Consider the following 23955-nt stretch of genomic DNA (forward strand, 5'->3'; position numbering starts at 1 on the left):
ATTTTAATTGTTAAATATATATACACACATGTACACATTTTAGATGTATATACACAAGGTTGGGCGCAGAGTAGGAGCCCGGGGTGGGAAGAATGGGTAACATAGGGAAGAATGGGGAGGAAGGCCACAGTGAGCTCCTGAGGATGGCGAGCTGGCTGTGACGGGGGCTCAGGTAATGAGCTGGCCTTGGGTAGAAGTGGGGCACTGCTTTCACTGTGCTAGGAGAGAAGGCAGAGTATGTAAATGCACAGATGTGTAAGCGGTGGATTTGTTGGTGGGCAGATGAAGGAGCTCTGGTGTCATTCCTGCTGTGACTCATGAAGCCGTCAACTGAGAAGGAGGAGTGGGCATAGTTCGGGAGGCTGTGAGGAGACAAGCTGCGGGGTGAATAAATGCCTGAAATTAATAGAGGATTAGAATAGGATTTTCTAAGTAGCCATGTGAGACCTGTGGTTATAAATTTAAAGTGAATCCAGCTGTGTGTTTTTCTCCTGAGAGTGCACATAATAAATGTTAGTTTTGTTGATGTTTTAGTTTTTGAATGTTTCTTAAAGTTTATTTATTTATTTTGAGAGAAAGAGCATGAATAGCAAAGAGGCCGTGAGAAAGAAAGAGAGGATCTCACACTAACAGCACGGAGCCCAACATGGGGATCAAACCCGTGAACCAGGAGATCATGACCTGAGCTGAAATCAAGAGTTGGTTGCTTAACCAACTGAGCCACCCAGGTGCCCCTTGCTGCTGTTTTAATACAGGTATATTTAATCAGGACTGGAGTTTAATTGAGGGCAATATCCTCACTCTACCGAAGTTTGGTAAATTGAAAAGTGTATTTTCAGGAAGTAGACTCCAGAAGTAGATTGTTGTGAAAAACTTAAGGAAATTATACATACGTGAAGTCATGCAGACCGCAAGTATTTTGGGGGGACTTATTTTTGAGGTGGTATGCTAAAATATTACATATACTATGTATCTTCAAATACATGTTTGTATATGATAGGAATTAGTATTTGTCCCCTTGTAAAGATGAGGAAGCTCAAGATGAGTCATTTGATTTCTTGCCCAAAACCCAAAACTAGAAAGTGATGGGAAATCTAGACTCCAAATCCCACCCTACAAATTCTCTAAGACCTAAGACCTTCAATGTTAACTTATATTTTATTAGAATATATTTTAATAGAATATTTATTATTTATTACAATATTAGAATATATAATTTATATAGTTTTATTAGAATATTGCTCATATATGCATCACTACTTCTAAAACTCTAAAACCAATGAAAAAAATTTTAACCTGATATATAGTACTGTTATAGTGGAACAAAATCACCAATTATAACTGAATACTCTCCAGTTTGAGAAAAAAAGCATAATGCCCCTCCCTGCTTCACTGGTAGAGTTCTAACCGCTGGATATCAGAAATAGAGATGGACAGAAGAGCCCATGAGATGAAGGTAGAGGTAGAAAGATCCAAACATTTCTGAAGATGCAGTTGGTCTAGTCAGACGTCGGGCTCTGCTTTGGTGGTGTGGAGCCTGCTTGGGATTCAATCTCTCCCACTCTCTCTCCTGACCTTCTCCCACTTACTCTCAAAATAAATAAACTTAAAAAAAATGGAGAAGCTCGAAGGAGGGCATGAAGGACACAAACAAGAATTTCCATGTTGGGCAGCGACGCCAAGAAGCCCTCCCCTTGCCCTGCAGTTCTGAGTGGAGGGAACCTGGCCGGTGAGGAGACTTGCTTTTCCTGCTAGCCAGGCAGAGGACAGACAATACCCTGGGTCAGATGAACTTTTCATCTCTCCACTTATCCCCTTTGGGAAACAGCCAGTCATAATGTGTGACTCAGCACATCCCAGCCCTGTCAGCAGTTAGGACCTCCGCAGCCACTCTCTGAATCACAAGTGACCATGTGTCATCCCATCGATGACCCCAACTCATCTCGCTCGACTGCGTCTGCATTTGGTCCTATGAGGCACAAAAAGTTTTAACTTGCAACATTTTTTTTTTCTTCTGGATCCCCGGCAAATTCTAGAGGTAAGAGTCTGATTTAATTGTTCCTCATTATCTGAGCTTGTGTCTTGGCTTTCCTTTTTATATAAGCATCAAGATGGTGTTACTCCCCTTTGCCTGTTTACTGGCTATGTTATTCTCTGAGGTAACTGTCTCCAGATATTCCGTAGAAAATAGTAATAGCCAAAATTTCCCCAGAGAAGCTTCATCAGTAACATCTCCAGAGCCAATACAAATGAGCTGATGGATCACAAAGTAGCATTCAAAGCTCTGTCCAGAGAAAGGTCAAGGCTTGAGGAAAACCCACGACTGTACCAGAACATCAGGAAAACAATGTGCAAGCTGTTCGGTGTGATTTTTAAAAATCATCCACCACCTTTTCATTGTGAAAATTACAGATTTTTGCTCATTTTATTTGAGACTGTCGTCCATGATTCCAATCAGATAAGTATGTGTGTTATGCTGTCTGAGGCTTTCCTGACTGCCACCCCCCTAAACGCCCGTCGGTCAAAAGTATGTTCTCTGTCAGCCTCTATCCTAGTATCTGCACTTTTCTTTCATGGCCTCCACCACATTTTATGACTACATATTTGTTGTGCAAATATTTATTTATCTCTTATAGATCATTAGCTTTAAGGAGAGGGAAACCATGTGCCCTGGTTTTGTCCTTTAGCCTCTGCACCTTGTACAAGTAAACATGTGATAAATATTTTTAAAATGGCCGCTGACTAAACAAGTGCTCCTTCTGTACCAAGCTGTATTCCAGAGGTTGCTGATGGAAGGAGAGATACCAAAACAGAAATTCTTCAAATTGTTCAGCCAAATAATAAATTCAGGCAAAAAATATTAATGGTTATAATACAATATAACACAGTGCAACCATTTATAGTTACGTTTCTAGAGTGTTCTATAAAGAATGGCCAACTGCTGCAGAAGTCCAAAGAGGGAAACACAGAGAGGTAACGTTTAAATTTATGTTTGGCAAGAAGAGGTCAGGAAATTCTGAGGTAGAGGAGAGATGAACCCAGAACCAGAGTCTTTGTCTCCTGAGATGTACATAGAAGTTTCTAGGGGCTAAGAAGGAAGTTTCCGTGAGTATTTATTATAGCTATTTTAAGGTAGTCTCCTCAAATTCATTTTAAGTACTACCAAGAAGATCTACATAAACTCTCAATTATCCATGTTTATGAATTTAAGATACATGAGTGTTTAACCAGGATACAGTGTACACACAAGATAAAAAGAGTGGATAAGGTCATTTATGTATGTTTTGATGAGGATATGGAAGGTGTGAGTTTATCCTTAAAGAACTTTATAAAACTACTTAATAGACAGAGGAAAATCACTTTATAAGTAAGTTTCAGATCGTCTTCCCCTACTGCTTAGATTTTCTGAAGTTGAAAACTTTGGGAAATTTGACAGCGTCCTCTAGAGAGAGAACATGGGGAAAAAGGCACTCCCATATATGACTGGTGGGAATTCAAAATGATACACCCTCTGTGGAGATAAATGTGGCAATATAGAGCAAACATTGCATATGCCTTTACCCTTTGTTTTTAATAAAGTTATTGTCAGGCACCTGGTGTCCGGCTCTTGGTTTCAGCTCAGGTGAGGATCTCATGGTTCATGAGTTTGAGCCCCACATCAGGCTCTGTTGCTGACAGCACAGACCCTGATTGGGATTCTCTCTCTGCCCCTCCCTCACTCCCTCTCTCTGTCTCTTTCAAACACAAAATTGAAAAAAAAAAAAAGGGAAAATTTTTTTAAAAAATTAAAAAGTTATTTTTGCAAACCTACCTCTAGGAATTTACCACAAAGTTGTACTCGCCAAAATACAAAAAGACATGCAAAACTTTTTTCAGTTATACTATTAGTAATAGCAAGAAACTAGAAACAACCTAAATGTCCTTCAACAGGCAATAGGTTGATTAAACATGTGCCATCCATAAATGCAGCTCTACGCAGGTGAGAAAGGGAATGAGAAATATGTGTATATACTATTAAGGTCTACCCTCCAGAATACACTGTTAGGTGCAGAAAGCAGTATGACGTCAAATTCATCTATAGATTCTACACAATCCCTGCAAAATCCCAGTTGGCTTCTTTGCAGAAACTGAAAAGCTGATCTGAAAATTTCTATAGAAATTTAAAGTATTTAAAATCCAGGAAATTCAAGGGAATTGCTAAAGCAGTCTTAAAAAGAAGAACAAAACTAGCGGGCTCACACATCACAATTTCAAAACTTATTCCAAAGCTATAGTGAGCAAGACAAGTGTGGTACCAGCATACGGTTAGTCACGGGACAGAAATGAGAATCTAAAAATAAACTCTCACATTTACAGTCAATTTACTTTTGACCAGAGTGCTAAGACAATTCAGTGGGAAAATGTCTTTTTAATGAATGGTGTTGGAACAACTAGATATCCAGATGCAAAAGAATGAACTTGGACCCCTACCCCATCATAAACAAAAATGAACTCAAAATGGATAAAGACCTAACTTTAAGAGCTTAGACTATAAAACTCTTTTAAGAAAAAAAATAGGTGTTGATCTTTGTGACTTTAGATTAGTCAATGGTTTCTTAGATGGGATACCAGAAGCGCAATTGACAAAAGAAAAAAAAAAAGGATAAATAAGACTCCATCAAAATAAAAAACGTTTGTCCTTCAGAGATACGATCAAGAAAGTGGAAAGAATTACCTACAGAACTGGAAAGAATTACTGCAAATCATGTATCTGATAAGGAATTGCTTCTAGAATATATAAAGTTCTCCTGTAGTTCAAAAATAAAAACAGAGAAATGACTCAATTTAAAAATGGACAAAGAGTGTGAAGAGATATTTTTCCAAAGAAGATTAAACAAATGGCCAAAAAAGACATGAACAGGTGTTCAGGTAAACACTAAGGAAATGTAAATTAAAACCACAGTGATATAATGCTACACACTGATTAGAAAGGCTACTATTTTCTTAAAAAAAAGAAAATAAAAGGTGTTGGTAAGGTTGTGGAGAACCTGGAACACTGTGCGTTGCTGGAAAGAATGTAAAATGTCAAAGCCACTGTGGAAAACATTTTGGTGGTTCCTCATGAAGTTACATGTAGAATTGCTGTGCAATCCAGGAATTCCACTTCTAAGCATGTACTGAAATAATTGAAAGCAGGGACTCCAGCAGATACTTGTAAACCAATGTTCAGAGCAGCCTTATTCCAATAATCAAAAGGTAGAAACATGTGAATGGATAAACACAATGTGGCATGTGAATACACTAGAATCTTTTTTTAATCTTTTTTTTTTTTAATTTTTTATTTCTAGGAGAGAGATAGACAGCATGAGCAGGGGAGGGTCAGAGAGAGAGGGAGTCACAGACTGAAACAGGCTCCAGGCTCTGAGCTGACAGTCAGCACAGAGCCTGACGCGGGGCTCGAACCCACGAACCCCGAGATCATGACCTAAGCGAAAGTCGGACGCTTAACCGACTAAGCCACCCAGGCGCCCCTGAATACACTAGAATCTTATTCAGCCTAAAACGGAATGAAATTCTGGCACATGCTACAACGTGAATGAGCCTTGATAGTACTATGCTAAGTGAAATAAGCCAAACACAAAAGGATAAACATGGTATGATTCCACTTAGAGGAGGTACCTAGAATAGACAAATTCATAGACAGAAGATAGAGGGTTGGGGGGTGGATTGGAGAAAAGAAGAACAAGGAGTTATTTAAGGGCTAGGTACAGTGTCTCTGGGAGGAAGAATATGTTCTGGAGGTTCATAGTGGTGATGTCTGTGCAACACTGTCAATGAATTTAATGCCATTGAACTGTACACTTAAAGTAGTTAAAATAATACATTTTTATGTTATATATATTTTACCACAATAAAAATATTTTTAAAGAAGTGACTAATGAAGAGATAGAAGCGTTATAAGGATAGATGCTCATTCTTGGTGTACCCTGTTTTGCCAATTTTATTTTGAAAACAAATATTTTACATAAATATAAAATTAAATTAAAATTTAAAAAGGATTTAGGGTGTGTCTTGGGTGGCTCAGTCTATTAAGCGTCCGACTTTGGCTCAGGTCATGATCTCATGGTTTGTGGCTTCGNAATTTAAAACAACATAAGATAAAGCAAATTAACCTAAGTAGATAGCCAGTTTGTGGCATACCCACATAGAAATGTACCATTCCACGTGACTTTCAAATAGTAACTTTATTGTACATCATTAGTGGAATATAGCTTAATGACAAAAAGAATAGCAAAAATATCTTTTTTCTTTCATAGTTTATTGCCAAGTTGGATTCATATAACACCCAGTGCTCATCCCAACAAACGCCCTCCTCCATGCCNCATTTTAAGCAAAAATAAAGTATTTATACTGATAACGTTGTAGAAGGTAGCGTTGATGTTGTTTTTCTGACAATGTTTTGGTTTTTTATACATGTGATGGGAAAAAGGAAACAGAATGAAGGATTATTGGGTGAAACCTCCTTGAGAGATCTCAGAATTCTTCAGAACCAGGATTTTCAGTCAGGGAGAAAGGAATCACTGGTATTATACTGATGAGGTTAAGAATTTCTGTTGTCTTGGGGCACCTGGGTGGCTTAGTCGGTTAAGCGTCTGACTTTCGCTTAGGTCATGATCTCACGGTTCGTGGGTTCGAGCCCCGCGTCGGGCTCTGTGCTGACTGTCAGCTCAGAGCCTGGAGCCTGTTTCAGAGTCTGTGACTCCCTCTCTCTCTGACCCTCCCCTGCTCATGCTGTCTCTCTCTCTCTCCTAGAAATAAATAAAACATTAAAAAAATTAAAAAAAAAATTTCTGTTGTCTTTAATGTAAATAGAAAGTGTGATTATGAATTTAGAATGTCTTCACCTTAGGTTACATTTGTGTGTGCCTTTACACATTACACTTATACCTATACCAAATATCTGTATCTATTCCTAGTTCTTTCCATTGAAAATAACTAATGACAATGACTTCCTAATTTCAGAGAACACTTCTATAACTCAGATGGAGGAATTGTACAATGTAGCCAGGAATATTTTTTCATAACAGAAAACAAAAGGTATTAAAGCCTACTAGGGTCATATCAAAATAACATATTTTCTGGGGAATCTGAGTGGCTCAGTTAAGTGTCTGGTTCTTGATTTTACCTCAGGTCATGATCTCATGGTTTGTGGGTTACATGAGCCCACATGTTGGGCTCTAAGCTGGCAGCATGAATCCTACTTGGGATTCTGTCTCTCCCTTTCTCTGCCATTCCTCTGCTCATTTTCCCTCTTTCTCTTTCTCTCTCTCAAAATAAACAAACATTAACAAAAATAAAAGAAATAGTAACACATGATCCAACTTGACTATGCTTCTGCATAGAATACAGGCAAAGAATGGACATGATAAACTGAATACCAATAAGGGTGATAACATCAAACCCATGAGTTTATTATAAATAAAGGGAACACTTAATGTTTTTGGGGGGAGGTTTCTATGAAACCACCAAGTCATCTTGAAAAATGATAAGTAAGGGTGTAAGCATTTATTTTACCTTTATATTATGAACTGCACCTCAGAGTACCTAGATAATGGGTCACAGCCAATTTCTCTTTATAAAAGTACTCCAGCTAAAATATAAAGAAGAAATGATAGGAGTCAAGTATCACAGCCCCTAAGGAATTCTTGGAGATAGCCATTCAACTGATTAATGGCGATCACACCACAATAAGATACTAATCAATTATATACCTTCTGATCAAAGTACACATCACCACCTGTGCCACAGTCTTTCCCCCCCTCCCCCCAAATCAAACCTGACTCTGAGCAAGCCATGGGGTCTAACTACCGGCTGTCCTGAAGTACAGAGACTTGTGGAACATATAGAAAGATAGGACAGGAGCGCAGTCAGGAAAATTTGGACTGCAGAAATACTGCAGCAAAAGTGATTTGGTTTCTTCAGCAAAAAATTACAAAGACTGAAAGAGTTGGTCAGAGAAGCTACAAAATAAAAAAGACTTAGAGGCACATAAAATCAAGGACAAAGTATGGATCTTGTTTGAATCCAATTATAGGACCCCAAAATTCCATGAAAGTTCTTTTTAAGTAATGTTTCTAAAACAATTAGGGGAATGTTAACATTGAATATTTGAGGGAAATGACCAGTCTAGATATTTTATATAGATTAGAAGCTGACTCAAATGGATTTGTTCCTTCCTGAGGAGATGATATCTATCACTTTTTCCTTTTTTTAAATTGAAATATATTTGATACATAACAGTGTGCAAATTTTAGGTGGACAACATGTTAATTTGTCACATTTGTATATAGTAATATGATCACCATTGTGGCAATAATTAATGCCTCTCTTGTTGTGTAACCATCCTTTCCTTTTAGTGGTGGGAATCCTTACATTCTAGTCGTTTAGCAAATTCAAGGATAATATCGCTGTCTGTATTCACTTTATCATTCACTAGATCTCTAGGGGTGATTTACTACTTGTTGCAAGGAAACAACATATATTAAACAGATCAGAGTAGAGAGAAATATGTTGGTTATATTTATTAGGGCTTATATAATAATACAATTAAAAAGTAAAATGTAGGGGTGCCTGGGTGGCTCAGTCGGTTAAGTGTCCTACTTCAGTTCAGGTCATGATCTCGTGGTTTGTGAGTTTGAGCCCCACACTGGGCTCTGAGCCTGGAGCCTCCTTAAGATTCAGTGTCTCTCCTTCTCACGCTCACTATCTGTCTCTCTCTGTTTCTCGGTAATAAATAAATGTAAAAAAAAAAATTAAATGTAAAATAAAATGAAAATGAAAAGTAAAATGGCCTATAATCCTACTATTTAGATAACTAGGATCATATTTGCAGAAAATGTCATGCATATACCAGCATATGCATGTAATACCTTTATTTTCCTTTTGTGTTCTATTAGTTTTAAATACGTCCTTTTTCTATACACTAAGCATCTACCATATAATGCATATTTTAGTATAACACTGCTTTTTCCCTCACCTTGTCTTCATAATATACCTTAGAAATCTTTTCCAATAAGAATATATAGATATGCCTCATTTTTAAAACTGCTGTACCGTCTGTAGCNATCCTACTATTTGTAATGAGTGTCCCTGTATGCATATCTTGTTATGATTTTTCAAATGTATCCATACTGAAAGTTCCTGGCAGTGAAATTACACGGTCAAAAACCGTGTGTGGTTTTTTTGTTTTGTTTTGTTTTGTTTCATTTTGGTTTTGAAGAGGTATTTCTAAGATGTCTTCACAGGAGCTTTCACCAAATTACCCTCCATTGGAGCATAAGAGAGTGCCCGTTTCTCCACGTCCTTGCCTACCATTGCTCTTCTCAAGCCTTGATGAAGTGTTCCCACTCTGATACATTAATGAGTAAAAGTTATATGTGCTTATTTGGATTGTAAATTCACTCCCTCTAAATATATAGCAGAGAGAATTTAGATTGCTGTTTCAAGTTGGTTCCAATGTTATCCAAGCCATTAATCTTTCTTGACCTCAGCCTGTCATCCAGGCTGTGGCATTTCAGTTAAAGACACACACACACACACACACACACACACACACACACACACACACACAGAGCAACAAGTGGGCATAGTTTTTGTAAACTACTGAAATCAGACTTGTGTAAACCCTGGGCTTTCTCTGCTGTCTTGGCAAATGAATTAGGTGAAATAATACTGTTTGGTTTTATTTTTTTTTTATGAATTTCACACTAGGTACACTTTGGAAAGTTGCTATAGACCCACAAGAGGAGAAATATGATGGGCCATTGCTCCAAAGACAGGTTTTAAAATTCACATCCGTACTTAACGATTGGGACAGTATACCCTAACCTCCTCTTGACCCATTCCTGAGGGATCCCTTCTCACAAGAACTAATGCTCTTCCTGAACTGTGAAAAGCCTGCTGTGAGTACTCCCTGTTCAGAGTCTAAAAAACACGGATAAATTGTTCTATCATTTGGGTGCATACGACAACACTGGTTCTTAAAAACTCTTCTTTGGAGATGTCTTCCTGACGATCAGAAACATCCCACCAGTGCACTGAGACTACCCGAGAGGCATACAAATTACATTTTCGGAGTTGACTGGAAGGGTATTTAAATAACTATTCTATTCCCTGGCAGGATTTTATGATAAGCTTTGGACGCTTTGTTTCGTGAACTTCACTGGCTATTGTGCACACAGTATGTGTGGATTTAGATGCAATCCTGCCTCCACAATTTCCTAACATGATTCTTGAACAAATATATGACCTTGCTACACCATAATCCTTATTTTCCCGTACTCACTGTCCTTTTTTAAAATAACCATCTTATTGAGGTATATTTTATGTGTCGTAAAATGTACCCATTTCAAAGGAACCATTCAATGATCTTTAGCAATTTTATGGAGCAGTACAATAATTGCTATAAATCAATTTATAAATCCTTTTATCCTCCCAATAAGATTGCTTGTACCCATTTAGAGTTAATTCCCATTTCCCACACTGAGCCCCAGGCAACCAGTAATCTCTTCTCTGCATCAATACATTTGCCCTTTCTGGCAATTTCATATAAATGAAATTACAAATAAGTAATCTCTTGTGCCGGGCTTCTTTTCACAAAGCACAATGTTTAGGAGGCTTATCCATACTGTAGTATATGCTAGTAGCTCATTCCCCTTTAGTGCTGAATACTATCCCACTAGATGAATATGCCACATTTTGTCTGTCCATTCACCAGTTAATGAACAGTTAGTGTTTCTCTAGTTTTGGGCAATTCCAAATAATGCAATAATGCTGCAGCAAATATTTGTGTACAGGTCTTTGGATGGCAATATGTTTTAATTTTCTTACCTAGGTATCTAGGAGTAGAACTGCTAGGTGACATGGTAGTACTATGTTTAACTTTTTGAGAGACTCAAAAACTGTTTTCCGAAGTGATTGCACCATTTACATTTTGCCAGCAGTTTATGAGGGTTCTCTTTTCTCTGCATCCTAAACCAACATTTCTTGTCATCTCTTCTTTATTATAGCCATTCAGATAGGCACGATATTTATGATTTTAATTTCCATTTTTCTGCTTCCTAATGATGTGGACCATCTTTTCATGTGTATTTTCCTTAGTGAAATATCTATTCATGTCTCTGCCCATTTTTTGATTGGCTTGTCTTATTATTGAGTTGTAATGGTCCTTTGTAAATTCTAGATGTAATTCTTTATGGGTTATCTATTTTGCAAATCTTTCCTCCTGCTCTGTTGGTTGCTTTTTCATTTTCTTTTCTTTTTTTTTTAAATGTTTTATTCATTTCTGAGAGAGAGAGAGAGAGAGAGAGAGAGAGAGAGAGAGACAGTGTGATCAGGGGAGGGTCAGAGAGAGAGGGAGATGCAGAATCCAAAACAGTCTCCAGGCTCAGAGCTAGCGGTCAGCACAGAGCCCGATGTGGGGCTCAAACACACGAACCATGAGGTCATGACCTGAGCCAAAGTCGGATGCTTAATCGACTGAGTTAAGCTTTTTCATTTTCTTAATGGTGTCTTTTGAAATGCAAAAGTTTTGAATTTTGGTAATGTCTAATTCATCAATTATTTAATGGACTTTGCTTTCATTGTTGTATCTAGGAAACCTTAGCCTTGCCTGATGCCTCAAAGATTTTATCCTATGTTTTATTCTAAAAGTTTTATTGTATTTACACTTATATTTATGTTTATGGCCCATTTGAGTTAATTGTTGTATATGATGTGATCTAAGTTCATCATTTTTGGATGTGGGTATCCAGTTGTCCCAGCACCATTTGTTAAACCAACGATCCTTTCCCAGTACCTTTGCCAAAAACCAATTGACTAGGAAGCTTTATCTTTTGACTCATAATTCTCTTCCATTGGCCTATATGTCTATCCTATGGCAATACCACACTGTCTTAGTAAGTATAGCTTTATGGGACATTTAGAAATTAGAAAGGTAAAGTCTTTTGGATTCTTCCTCTTCAAAATTAACTTGGCTATTCTAAATATTTTGCATTTCCTTGTAAATTTTATGAAGTGCTTGTCAATTTACGCAAAAAGAAAAAGCCTGTTGGCAATTTGATAGGGACTGCATGACTCTATAGCTTAATTGGGGCATAACTGAAATCTTAGCAATATTTGAGTCTTCTAGTCCATGAATACGGAGTATTCTTTAGTTACTTAGAATTTTTTAATTTTCCTAAGCAAAGTCTCGTACAAATTTCCTAAATTTATTTCAAGTATTTTATTCCTTTTGAAACTTTTGTGACTGCAACTATACTTCATTTCATTTTCATATTGTTTATTGCTTATTCATAAAAATATAATTGACTTTTGGGGCGCCTGGGTGGCTTAGTCGGTTAAGCGTCCGACTTTCGCTTAGGTCATGATCTCGCGGTTCGTGGGTTCGAGCCCCGCGTCGGGCTCTGTGCTGACTGCCAGCTCAGAGCCTGGAGCCTGTTTCAGAGTCTGTGACTCCCTCTCTCTCTGACCCTCCCCTGCTCACGCTGTCTCTCTCTCTCTCCTAGAAATAAATAAAAAAAAAATTTTAAAAAAAATATAATTGACTTTTGCATATCTAGTCTTCTGCAACCTTGCTTATTTTATTTATTCTAATAGTTTTTCATGGTTTCCTTATGATTTTCTATGAAGAATCGTGTTGTACGTGATTAAAAGCAGTTTTGTTTCCTCCTTTCCAATATGGATGTCTTTTACTTTATTTTATTTTATTTTTTTTTTTTTATTTTGCCTAATTACACTGGCTAGAACCTCCAGTACTATATTGAATAGAAGTGAGAGCAGATGATTTTGCTTTAGAGGTAAAGCATTCGTTCTTCGCCATTAAGTATGATGGTCACTGTAGGTTTTATCATATGCCCTATATCAGATTAAAGAAGCTCTCTTTGATTCCAAGTTTGTTAACAGTTTTTACCATAAATTAGTGTTGTATCTTATAAAATGATTTTCCTATATCTATTAGGATGATCATATGTTTTGTCCTTTATTTTATTAATATGATGTATTATATTAATTGATTTCCAGGGGTTAATCTCATTTGACCATGGGGTAGAATTTTTTTAGTATGTTGATGGATTTAGTTTGTGATTTTTTTTGGCAGGTTAAAACTTAATTCTTATGATCAGTAAAAATGGGGATAATGATACTATTTACCTCATAGGTTGGTAGTAACAATTAAATGTATTACACACAAAGTACCTAACATGATATCAGACACATAGTAAAACTTCAATTAATGGGAACCATGTTGCTTATATCACTGGCAGTAAATGTCTTCATATAATTGCCTCTTATAAAATAATAGGAAACAGCTGCATAAAATTAATATGCTTCATACCAGAGCAATATTTAATATTCATGGATGGAAAGAAAAAGGTAATTAAAATAAGAGCTAACAGTTACCCATTACAAACTATCTTCCAGGCACTGTTTTAAGGACTTAACATACATTAACTCTGTTAATCTCCCCAACAGCCCTTTGAGATATGTACGATTATAGATGGGAATGGTGAGGGCTTGTGTAACTTGTCCCAGTTATAAAGACATTAAGGAGAAGAGCTCAGATCTGGACACAAAGCAGTCTGGCTCCAGGGCCATGTTGTTTACTACTATGTTATGTACCATGTTTTATGCTAATTATTTTACAAACATCATATCTAATATTCTCTTTGCCACATGGTACATAAAATTACTACCAATGTGCAGATGTCCTCTATGCATTTGTTTCATTTAAGAGAGCTGCTCACAAATTCACCCAGACCTAATGACATATATTTTCTAACTGTATGTTTCTCGTGTGTTTTTGATTGATTCTATCTTTGGTGAATCAATCACTATCTTTTTTCTCCAAAACCTGAGAGCTTTTAGAAGTGATAACTAATATCAGGAAATCATTTTCCTTGCTTTTCTAGATAATGCTAGCAGAACTGACCCTTGCTCAGGGAGATTCTGAAAGGGAATCTAGCCTTAGGCAGCAGATTCTCCTAGTTTTAAAACTTTGATTGCCACCCACAGAAATAAATTTATTTGTCATCACAACCCAGTAGATATATTCACAGAGACACACATCATATTCACAAAAACAACAGTTTTATAACCAATGTTTAGTCGTACATGTTAACAACATTTTCTGTGCTTTACAGTCTATTTTATTTCTTCACAAAAAGTGCTTATTAGAACCAACAGAACTGATTTCACAACTTACTAATGGGTTATAAGCCACAATTTGAAAAACACTGCATTGGAAATATTTTACATCTCTTCCAGTGCTCAAATTCGGATTTATCTCAAGATGGCTTCCATGAGACACCTTTAGGCATATGAGTGACTTCTTTGAACTTAGTTGGTAACCATGCTAATTTCTAAAAATAGAACCTAGGGAATGTATATGAGACAATCCCCAAAACTTGTGTTTTAACCTTCTCTCCGTCCTTTCTTTAGTTCATTTGTTAACTTGCTATTTTTCTCTACAACTATTTAGAGAGGTTGCATTTCAGGCAGCGTCCAGTTGCTTAAATTTTTTTTTTAAAGGAAAAACGTTATGTCTTATTACACCATGATACAACAGCTTCTTAACTCTACACACGCACTTAAATTTTAGGCAGCGTCCAGTTGCTAAGGAGTTGAGGATGAGTAAAAGCAGGAACGTATCCTGATGGCATTGTGCGAACGCAGACAATCGACTCAAAAGTACACGAGAAAATATTTTACAATTAGGCTAAATTCTGTGAACAAGAATATGGGATTGTGTTTACAAGAGGGCCTGACTTAGTACGGAATGTTAGAATTATCTCTGTAAGAAGTGTCACTTGGGCTGAGGGTGACAGATGAAGAGAAAAGAACCAGACCACCACAGACAGCATCAGGAAGATAGGCACAGGTCACACCATGTCACAGTCTTCAAGGCTCAAGAGGGAATGAACTCTAGGGGCGGAATAGAAGAGAAAGATCTAAAGAGAAGCCTGAAAAAGTATACAGAGACAGACCATGCAGGAGCCTATAAACCATGAAAGAGGTGAAAGGGTTTTATGAGGCTGGATGATGTAAGACTCATAACATAAAAACATAACTGGGATGTGTAGACTGGATTGGAGAGGTCCAAGATTATACAAAGAGAGCTATGAATAGCTACTGTAGTTGTCTGGTTCAAACATGATGGAACAGAGCTGACTAGGTGATAGTTTCTGCTAAGTATCTTTTTTTTTCCTTCATAGTTTATTGCCAAGTTGGATTCCATATAACACCCAGTGCTCATCCCAACAAGCGCCCTTCTCCATGCCCCTTACCTCCCTTCCCCTCTCCCTCCACCATCAGCCCTCAGTTTGTTCTCAGTATTTAAGAGTCTCTCATGGTTTGCCTCCCTCCCTCTCCCCCACTTATTTTTCCCCTTCCTCTCCCCCTTGGTCCTCTGTTAAGTTTCTCCTAATCCTCCTATAAGTAGAAGCATACGGTATCTGTCTTTCTCTGCCTGACTTATTTCACTCAACATAACACCCTCAAGTTCCATCCATGTTGCTACAAAGGCTAGATTTCATTCTTTCTCATTGCCATGTAGTATTCCATTGTATAGATGAACCACATCTTCTTGATCCACTCAGCAGTTGATGGACACTTAGGCTCTTTCCATGATTTGGCTGTTGTTGAGAGTGCTACTATGAACACTGGGGTACATGTGCCCCTGTGGATCAGCAATCCTGTATNCCTGTTTCCCACTTTGTCAAAGATTAATTGGTCATACATTTGTGGGTCCAATTCTGAGTTCTCTGTTCTGTTCCATTGGTCTATGTGTCTGTTTTTGTGCCTTTCTGCTACATATCTTTTATCTTACCGAGCACCCTGCAATGCATTCCACATTCATTGGGGCCAGACTTAATCATTTTGGAGCTGTCAGCTAAGAAATACAAGTCATGGAAACACAACAGTGAGTCTCTGTGATAAACGGACAAGGTATAAGGAAGCTCTTACTCTTTTATTAATAAATACCAGACTATGATATGAACTTGCATATTCTAGTTATCACCAAACTGTATCATGCCCACCTATTTTCCTGGATATGATTCTGGATGATCAAATGCTTATCTTCTCTTTCCCTGAGAGTTTCTAAGATCTGTATGAAGGGCTGCAGATCTGATGTGGTGAAGGAGAAAGATGATTTTTAACAGCCCAACTGACTTTCTGATTAAATAAATTTATATTCATACTGGACAAAGGAAGCATGTTGCTTCTTGCCTGGGCTGCTTCTTTCTTTGATTAATAATCCCTTGCACAGTAGAACCCTGTTGGTAACTTGCCATGCCTGGCACCTTTATCAGTCTGTTCTTGAAATAAAATAGCTTAACTCAAGTCTAGGTAAAAATGGTTGTTGGTCAGGGTGAATTTAATAATACCATTGCCCCTCCTTAGAGTTAAGTGGAGTGATGGGACCTCTCCCATTTCCTCTGGTATGCTGCCTGGTTTCTCACCTCCACCTGCCTCCCATGGAGAGCTGGAGGCAGTCAACAGCTGCCTTGTATGCTAGCTGGTCTACATATGCTCTTTCCCTTGGCACCCAGTAATGTTTATGGCTAGTGCTCTCTTCTCCTTTGTTTTTGATATCCAGGCCTCACTCATCTCGCCACCCCTACCCCACTTGCCGTCTATCCCAACAGACCTTGCTCGCTTCCCTTGAGGGATCATCACTTCTGTTTCATTAACTGAGAGCAGCAGAAGGTGCAACAGGTCCCAGGCATGAGTACGTGTTAATTTGCACATCGTTGCTTCCTGAAAGTCCCATAAAACACAACAAATATAATGTGTAGTAGTGCAGTGGGAGGCACTGTGAACCAGATAGCAGGGGTCCAGGCACCTTTTCTGGTGCTCATTAAATCTACGGCAGGAATGACCAGCCAGTCACCTCACTGAGGTGAAGAATATCATTTCCAAAAGACAATGCTAAAAATTATTTGTTGTCAGATTTTTACAAAGCACTTCTCATGTTTCTGTCTAAACTCCCTCCCCAAGGGCTTAATTTCTGTCATCTTCTTTGTGAATCAGCCTTCGGTGGTAAACAAAATTTTATTCGTGGGACCAGTAAGTGCGAGGGACTGTTAGTCTCCATTAGAACATTACTGCCGCAGACTAATGCCTCATTGAATTTCTCGTTTCTTTTCCTTGCAAGTTCCCTCCTTCTCCTTTAGCACAATGATCATTATGAAGAAGAAAAAGGACGAAGTACAGTTCTTCCGGTTATTCTTACTCTACACTTCCGAAGCAAAGCATTTGTCACTAGGAATTATTCTGCATCCCTGGGCACTGCTGGAAGGCACTTAATTCTTTGATTCGAATAAAACTTTGAAATGTGAACTCCGTGACATTATGTCAAAAGAAACATGTCAAAACAGTGCTGAGACAGAGAGCTTTATTGTGCCTAGAAATCGTGGCTGTGTTTTGAAGGAAACAAAACAAATCAGAACAGCAGGAATGCATTTTTACAAGAGGCTCTTTTCAAAGAACAGAGTCCAGTCCCGCTCTCCTGTGTCTCATTTCTTCTTTCGAACTCTCTACCCCATGCTCCTTCAAGTGTGAAGCCCATGCCTGATTGTACGTCCTGCTTAAAACTCTTCAATGTCATCCTGCTGCCTACAGCCTCATTTACAGGCACCTGTCATGGGATCTGCCTTCCGTGTTCCTCTCTAGGCTCAAGCTGCCTCTCAAGCTTCATACCTACTGCTAAAGCAAACCCAAACTGTTTTCCTTTTCCCACTCACACTGTTTTCTTTCCATGCCTGTGCTTAATATGGGCTCTTTTCCCCTGTCAAATTTTACTTTTGGACCCAGAGAAGTCACTCAATGGAGACATCAGTGGCATCAGCTTTATTTTGTGGTTATTACTGTCACCATCCTTCAAAATGTGACTCAGGCATCACTTCTGCTGAAAAGCTTTCCCTTACCTCCCCATCCCAAACACTGAGTGAATTACTTCCTTGTCCATGCATTTACTTTTTTATTGCCCTTTTATATCTTTTTCTTATCATTAATGCGGTACATGATTTGTTATAATGTTGCTGGGTAATGAAGTTGATTGTGTGGAAAAATGGGAAGGAGAATGGTTCCAGGACGCCTTGTAGTTCATATTTTATGGACCTACTGCAATAGTGTGGTTAGGATATGATTGTTACTGGTAAGTGGATGAGTGGAGTTTTCTTTACTTCCTGGGCTTTATAGCTTTGTAAGCTAATAGTTATTGAGTGCTCACTGTAGGTCAGGCAGGAGACATTAAATGTTATATTTGTTCTTTACTATGACCAAATGTGGTAGATATTGTTATTATTCCCCGTTATGCATGTGAAAACTGAAGGTCTAGGGTCACAGAGCCAGCGATAGACCATCTGCTCCCAGAGCTTGAACTCTTCGGTCAAGAACACTCTGTTCTGACCCATGAGGTGTGATTTGCCTCTGGACCTCTTTAGTGTGTAAATGTATTCAATACACTTTCATTTGAATTCTGTTCCAGGTACTCCTTCCAAGATGAGGAGGACATGTTCATGGTGGTGGACCTCCTGCTGGGCGGGGACCTGCGTTATCACCTGCAGCAGAACGTCCGCTTCCAGGAAGACACCGTGAAGCTCTTCATCTGTGAGCTGGCCATGGCCCTGGATTACCTGCAGAGCCAGCGCATCATCCACAGGTCAGTCAGGTCCAAGGGCACGGCCTTAAATGTACTGAATGTGCAGGGGAGAGTGCACAATCTGGTTCATCAACCAGTCCTTGGGGAACTTGACAGGTAATCCTCATTGAACTCCTCCAAGAGTCCCCTAAGGTTGGTTTATTGTCCCCATTTTGAAGAGTTTTTAAAAAAATGAGCACATTGAGCTTAATTTGCTCAAGGTCACAGTTAATAAACAATAATACCAGAATCAACAAATAGTGGCACTAGACAACAAAAAAGTGACATATAGGGATGTATCTCCTTCATGCGTTAAATGAAGACAAGCTAATAACACAAGTAGCTATAAACTCAAACAATGGACAGAAATGGATGACACTTTATATTTGTAAAGATATTGGGAGTTTGGTTTACTTGTTTCAAGTTTTTATTTAAAGTCTAGTTAGTTAACATATAGTGTAATATTGGTCTCAGGAGTAGAATTTAGTGATATAAAGATATTGATAGTTTTAATGATGATTTCCTATATAGTATCTTACTTGATCTCTATAATAATGTGTGATAAGTAATCAGAGCAGTTGGACCATATTAAATAGGAGAAAACCATGATATGGAGATATTAAGTCATTAGCTCATTTATTTATGAGCAGTTTTTATTGTTTTTAATTTTAATTCCTATATAGTTAACTACAGTGTTATATTAGCTTCTGGTATACAGCGTAGTGATTCAGCGCTTCCATACATTACTCAGTGTTAATCTTCGTAAGTGCACTCCTTAATCCCCTTCATCTATTTCACCCCCGCCATTCCCCTTGGGTAACCATCAGTTTGTTCTCTATAGTTAAGGGCCTGTTTCTTGGTTTGTCTCTCTCTCTCTCGTTTATTCCCCTTTGTTTATTGTTTTGTTTCTTAAATTCCACATACAAGCGAGATCATATGGTTATTTGTCTTTCTCTGACTGACTTATTTCACTTAGCATTATATCTCTAACTCCATCCATTTCATAGTACTAGGAGTACTAGTCACAGCAATCAGACAACAAAAAGAAATAAAAGGCATCCAAACTGGTAAGGAAGAAGTAAAACTTTCACTATTTGCAGATGACATCATACTCTATATATAAAAACCTAAAAACTCTACCAAAAAACTACTAGAACTGATAAATTAATTCAGTAAAGTCACAAGATACAAAATCAATGTACAGAAAACTGTTGTGTTTTATACACCAATAATGAAGCAGAAAGTGAAATTAAAAAAAATAATCCTATTTACAAATGCAAACAAAAACAATGCAACAAAACAATAATATATCTAGGAATACTCTTAACCAAAGAGGTGAGAGACCTGTACTCTGAAAACTATAAAACATTTATTAAAGGCATTGAAGAGGACTTAAAGAAATTGAAAGACATTCCATGCTCGTGGGTTGGAAGAACAAATACTCATAAAATACTCATGCTACCCAAAGCAGTCTACAGATTTAATGCAATCCCTATCAAAATACCAACAGCATTTTGCACAGAGTTACATCAAACAGTCCTAAAATTGTATGGAACCAAACAGCCAAAGTACCCCAAACAGCCAAAGCAATCTTGAAAAAGACAAACAAAACTTGAACTATCACAATTCCAGACTTCAAGTTAGAAAAGAAAGCTGTAGTAATCAACACAGTATGGTAGCGGCATAAAAATAGACACAGATATCACTGAAACGGAATGGAAAACCCAGGAATAAACAAAATTATATGGTCAATTGTTTATGAGAATTTTGAACTTAATCACCATCAGTGTAACCACAATTTGTAGATGACTTACTATATGTGAGGCACTGCTAAGCGCTGTCATATATTATCTTACTAATTCTGAGAACTCAGGAAGATACCACGTTTCATGGCAGTATCTCCATTATACAGAGAAAACTGTGACTCAAACATTTGCAAAGGACAAACCAGTGACAAATGGCACCGCCAGGATTTAAACCTTGGTCTCTGAACCCAAAGTCAGAACTCTGTCTACTAAACCAACTTGCATTAATTACACGTATGAAATATATACATTAAGTACATATCATTAAGTGAAAAATCAACACATGTGACTGCCACTGTCTTATCTCTAATCTTTGGTAAATTTGCTAAGTTTTAAGTATGATTATGTCTTTACAATGTAGCAAAACTTTGGCTGGGTAAAATATTTGCCAACCATTAAGCTGACATTTATCTAAAATTTATCTGGATTAGTGCAGAGCCTGGGGATGAAGATGTAGCATCATAATTTATAGATTCTCTATGCAGGCACTATGGAACAATCCGTGTGTGTGTGTGTGTGTGTGTGTGTGTGTATGGCTGGCCCTGTATACTTACATAGCCTTTGTTTAATTTCCTGTCTTTCTGAGGACCTATTTGTGCTGGTAATGGGCTCTTCAGGCAACAGATGAACGGAAAGCAGGCCAGTTAATCATGTAGGATCTTGGAAGTAAATGAAGGCACCTGGTATTTTGTCAGTAACTGGGAACCCTGTTCACAAGCAGACTTTCTCCCATACTCACTTCTCATAGTTCCTTCAGGGGAGAAATTTTTCACATTTGTAGTCTACAGTGTCCCTCTCAGAGAATTTATGCTAAGTACGGGGTGAGCAGACCCAGAATTTCCAACCCACTATCTGCCTGGCTTGCTGACATTCTAGATCTCAGAAAGGAAACAGGTACTATGAGAAGCCAGCATGGCTAGAACCTTTTAACTTTCTTCTTTCCCTGTTTGAATCTGGAATCTGTGCCTTCTTTCTCTGGGTTCATTTTCTGTCATCCCAAGTCAAGATTCTTGGACCATTTGTGCCCTATGCTTAGAAATGTGTTCTGAAAGGAATCCAGGAGAAAAACAAACAAACCAGAAACATCAAAATTATTTGTAACCCCAAATATCGCCGTTTTTCCCTTCTCTCCCTTGCTCTTTATTGCTCTCATCATCATTTTGCTACTTAAATAAGAAGCCAAGGATTAACTTTCAGCCTCTTGCCCTTTACACACACACACAATTAGTCTTTCGTGCCTGTCCTCAGAAGAGCTTCTTAGTACTCAAGTGTCCCCTCACCATGGTAAACAAATGCAAGGCAAACACAGTGACAGTTTGAGCACTATATTAAAATGACATCCTCTTAGGGCCAGAAGATAACCCCAGGTGTATTTCTGTTGCCTGTATGGCTCCACCTCATCTCCCATGTGTTATATTTTATAGGCAATGGTAGCATATTGTACCCCTCCTGAGGAGCTGTGACATTTTTGATGTGTAATTAATGACTATCTGCCACCCTACTACATTGTAAACTTTATGAGGTAGGCCATGTGTGTTTTGCTTTTCATTGTATAACCAGAGTGCAGCAAAAATATGAGAGAATGAACACTGCCTAGACCATACAAATGATTGACTAAAAGCCTGGTTTGTGAATAACAAAGACGAAATTAAAATAAAAGTATTAAAGCCAAAAATGTCAGACCTACCTTGCTCGTTACATGGGCTGCCCATATCATTTATCATCCAAACCAGGGTACCCCTAAGAATAAAAGGAGTCATTAGTAATAATTATGCTTGGACAACAGAAAAAAGTCCATAAATGTTTTGGAAAAACATCAGGACATGTATCAACATCATTAAGGCTTTTCAAATAAACCTGTTATTCAAATCGACCAAATAAACATGTTAATTGTGAGAATGTTCTAATAACCATGGCTTTCTGCCTCCAGAGTCCCAAATATCAAATTGAAATGGTGTCAAGTGGCTTAAGAAAACATTTGCATGCAACCACAAAAGACCCAGAAAGTAGTGTTCCTTTGTCTAAGGTGTTAAAAGGATCATATTGATGGTACTCTGAGGCAATAGCTCCTGGGGCAGAGATAAAAGCCGGAAGGCAACATAGAAGAAGAGAATGCTTGTGAGGACTTGAATTCTCTTTTTAAAATCTTCCTTTAAAAGAATCCATAAAATGTATGCTATATCTGATGTAATCTAAGATAACAAGGCAAAACATCTTTCAGCTACTTAGAAAACTGTTTATAAGACCCCTTGTGAGTTCCAAGTTATTACAGTGTGGATGAAAGAGACCAAAATCAATGAATTTCAGTAGATTCCTAAGACAAGGACAGCCCATATGTATATATAAAATATGTGGCTTCCTCATTTCAGACCGGAAACATCATTTTGTTTTTGGACATGGTAGAAGATTCAGAATTATCCATTGCACACAGCAACAAAGTGTGGACCAGTGGCAGTGGTGGACTGCCATTTACTGAGGGTTCCTGGGGACCAGATGCTCTGCTGAGCATGTGTTCTGAGTTATTTCCCTTCATCTGCTCACAACCAGGAGGCTGAGGATGTCATTGTCCTCATCTTACAGCCAAGGAGACTCTGGTTTAAGAAGACAGACGAAGTAACTTGCCCAAAGTCGTACGGCTAGTAAGTAGGTGAGGCATCATTGAAGGAAGGGCAGAGGTCCTAACCACTCTCCACACTACTCATGGTCACCATGGTTGTGGCTCTGACGCATGGCCACTGCCTTCAAGTTTACACTCTGGCTGCGTTAGCCAAGATGGGACAAAGGGAACCAACTGAGGAGAGAACAGCATACAACTAGAGGCTAAAATGTATGAGAAAGACTGAAGTACTTCAGAGGAGACGATGGTTTTGGGTAACAAAACAATGTTTGTTTAAATAAATGTTTATTCATTTGTGAAAGAGAGAGGCAGAGGAGGACAGAGGATCTGAAGCGGGCTCTGCATTGACAGCAGATAGCCCCATGCTGGGCTCACAAACCACGAGATCATGACCTCAGCTGAAGCCAGATACTCCACCAACTGAGCCACCTGGGCACCCTCAAAACAATGTTTTTAAGAGCTCAGAGGATTTTAAAAGGCTTCTAACAACCAAAGCAGAGAGAAGAGTCAAGTCCACGTAAGAGGAACTGTACTCTGAATGAAAGCACTCTTATCTCCCTGTGTTACGTAGAATGGTCTCTGTTTTTAGTTTTTTCTTCAGGTTGACTTTACTGCCAGCAATATCTAGTTTAGTTATTTTTTTTTGATACCATAAATCCTGTTTCTTTCATAAACTTCAAGTGAGACATAAAAGGGGTTTTGTTTTATTTTGTGGATTTTTTTAATCCACAGACATTAATTTTTTGTAGTTTCCTAACTATGTAGAATACTGAACTACTTGTCCTCAATTTTAGAAACTTCCTCTTCTGCAGTTGTTGTCAAAGTTATTACCAATTGTGTAATAATCATTAATT

The 23955-nt window shown here is 38.1% G+C and overlaps 1 protein-coding gene across 1 annotated transcript in view; it reads left to right on the top strand.

Moving 5' to 3' along the window:
• The window catches only part of STK32A (serine/threonine kinase 32A), a 121381-nt gene that overhangs the window by 39698 nt on the left and 57728 nt on the right, over positions 1–23955 (top strand). The window contains exon 5 of the mRNA XM_077772995.1: positions 18527–18700. Within this exon, the coding sequence (XP_077629121.1) occupies positions 18527–18700 (174 nt within the window). The remainder of the gene's footprint in view (positions 1–18526; positions 18701–23955) is intronic.

The sequence above is a fragment of the Crocuta crocuta genome, unplaced genomic scaffold, assembly GCF_008692635.1.
Source record: "Crocuta crocuta isolate KB4526 unplaced genomic scaffold, BGI_CrCroc_1.0 scaffold107, whole genome shotgun sequence".
Classification (NCBI taxonomy): domain Eukaryota; kingdom Metazoa; phylum Chordata; class Mammalia; order Carnivora; family Hyaenidae; genus Crocuta; species Crocuta crocuta.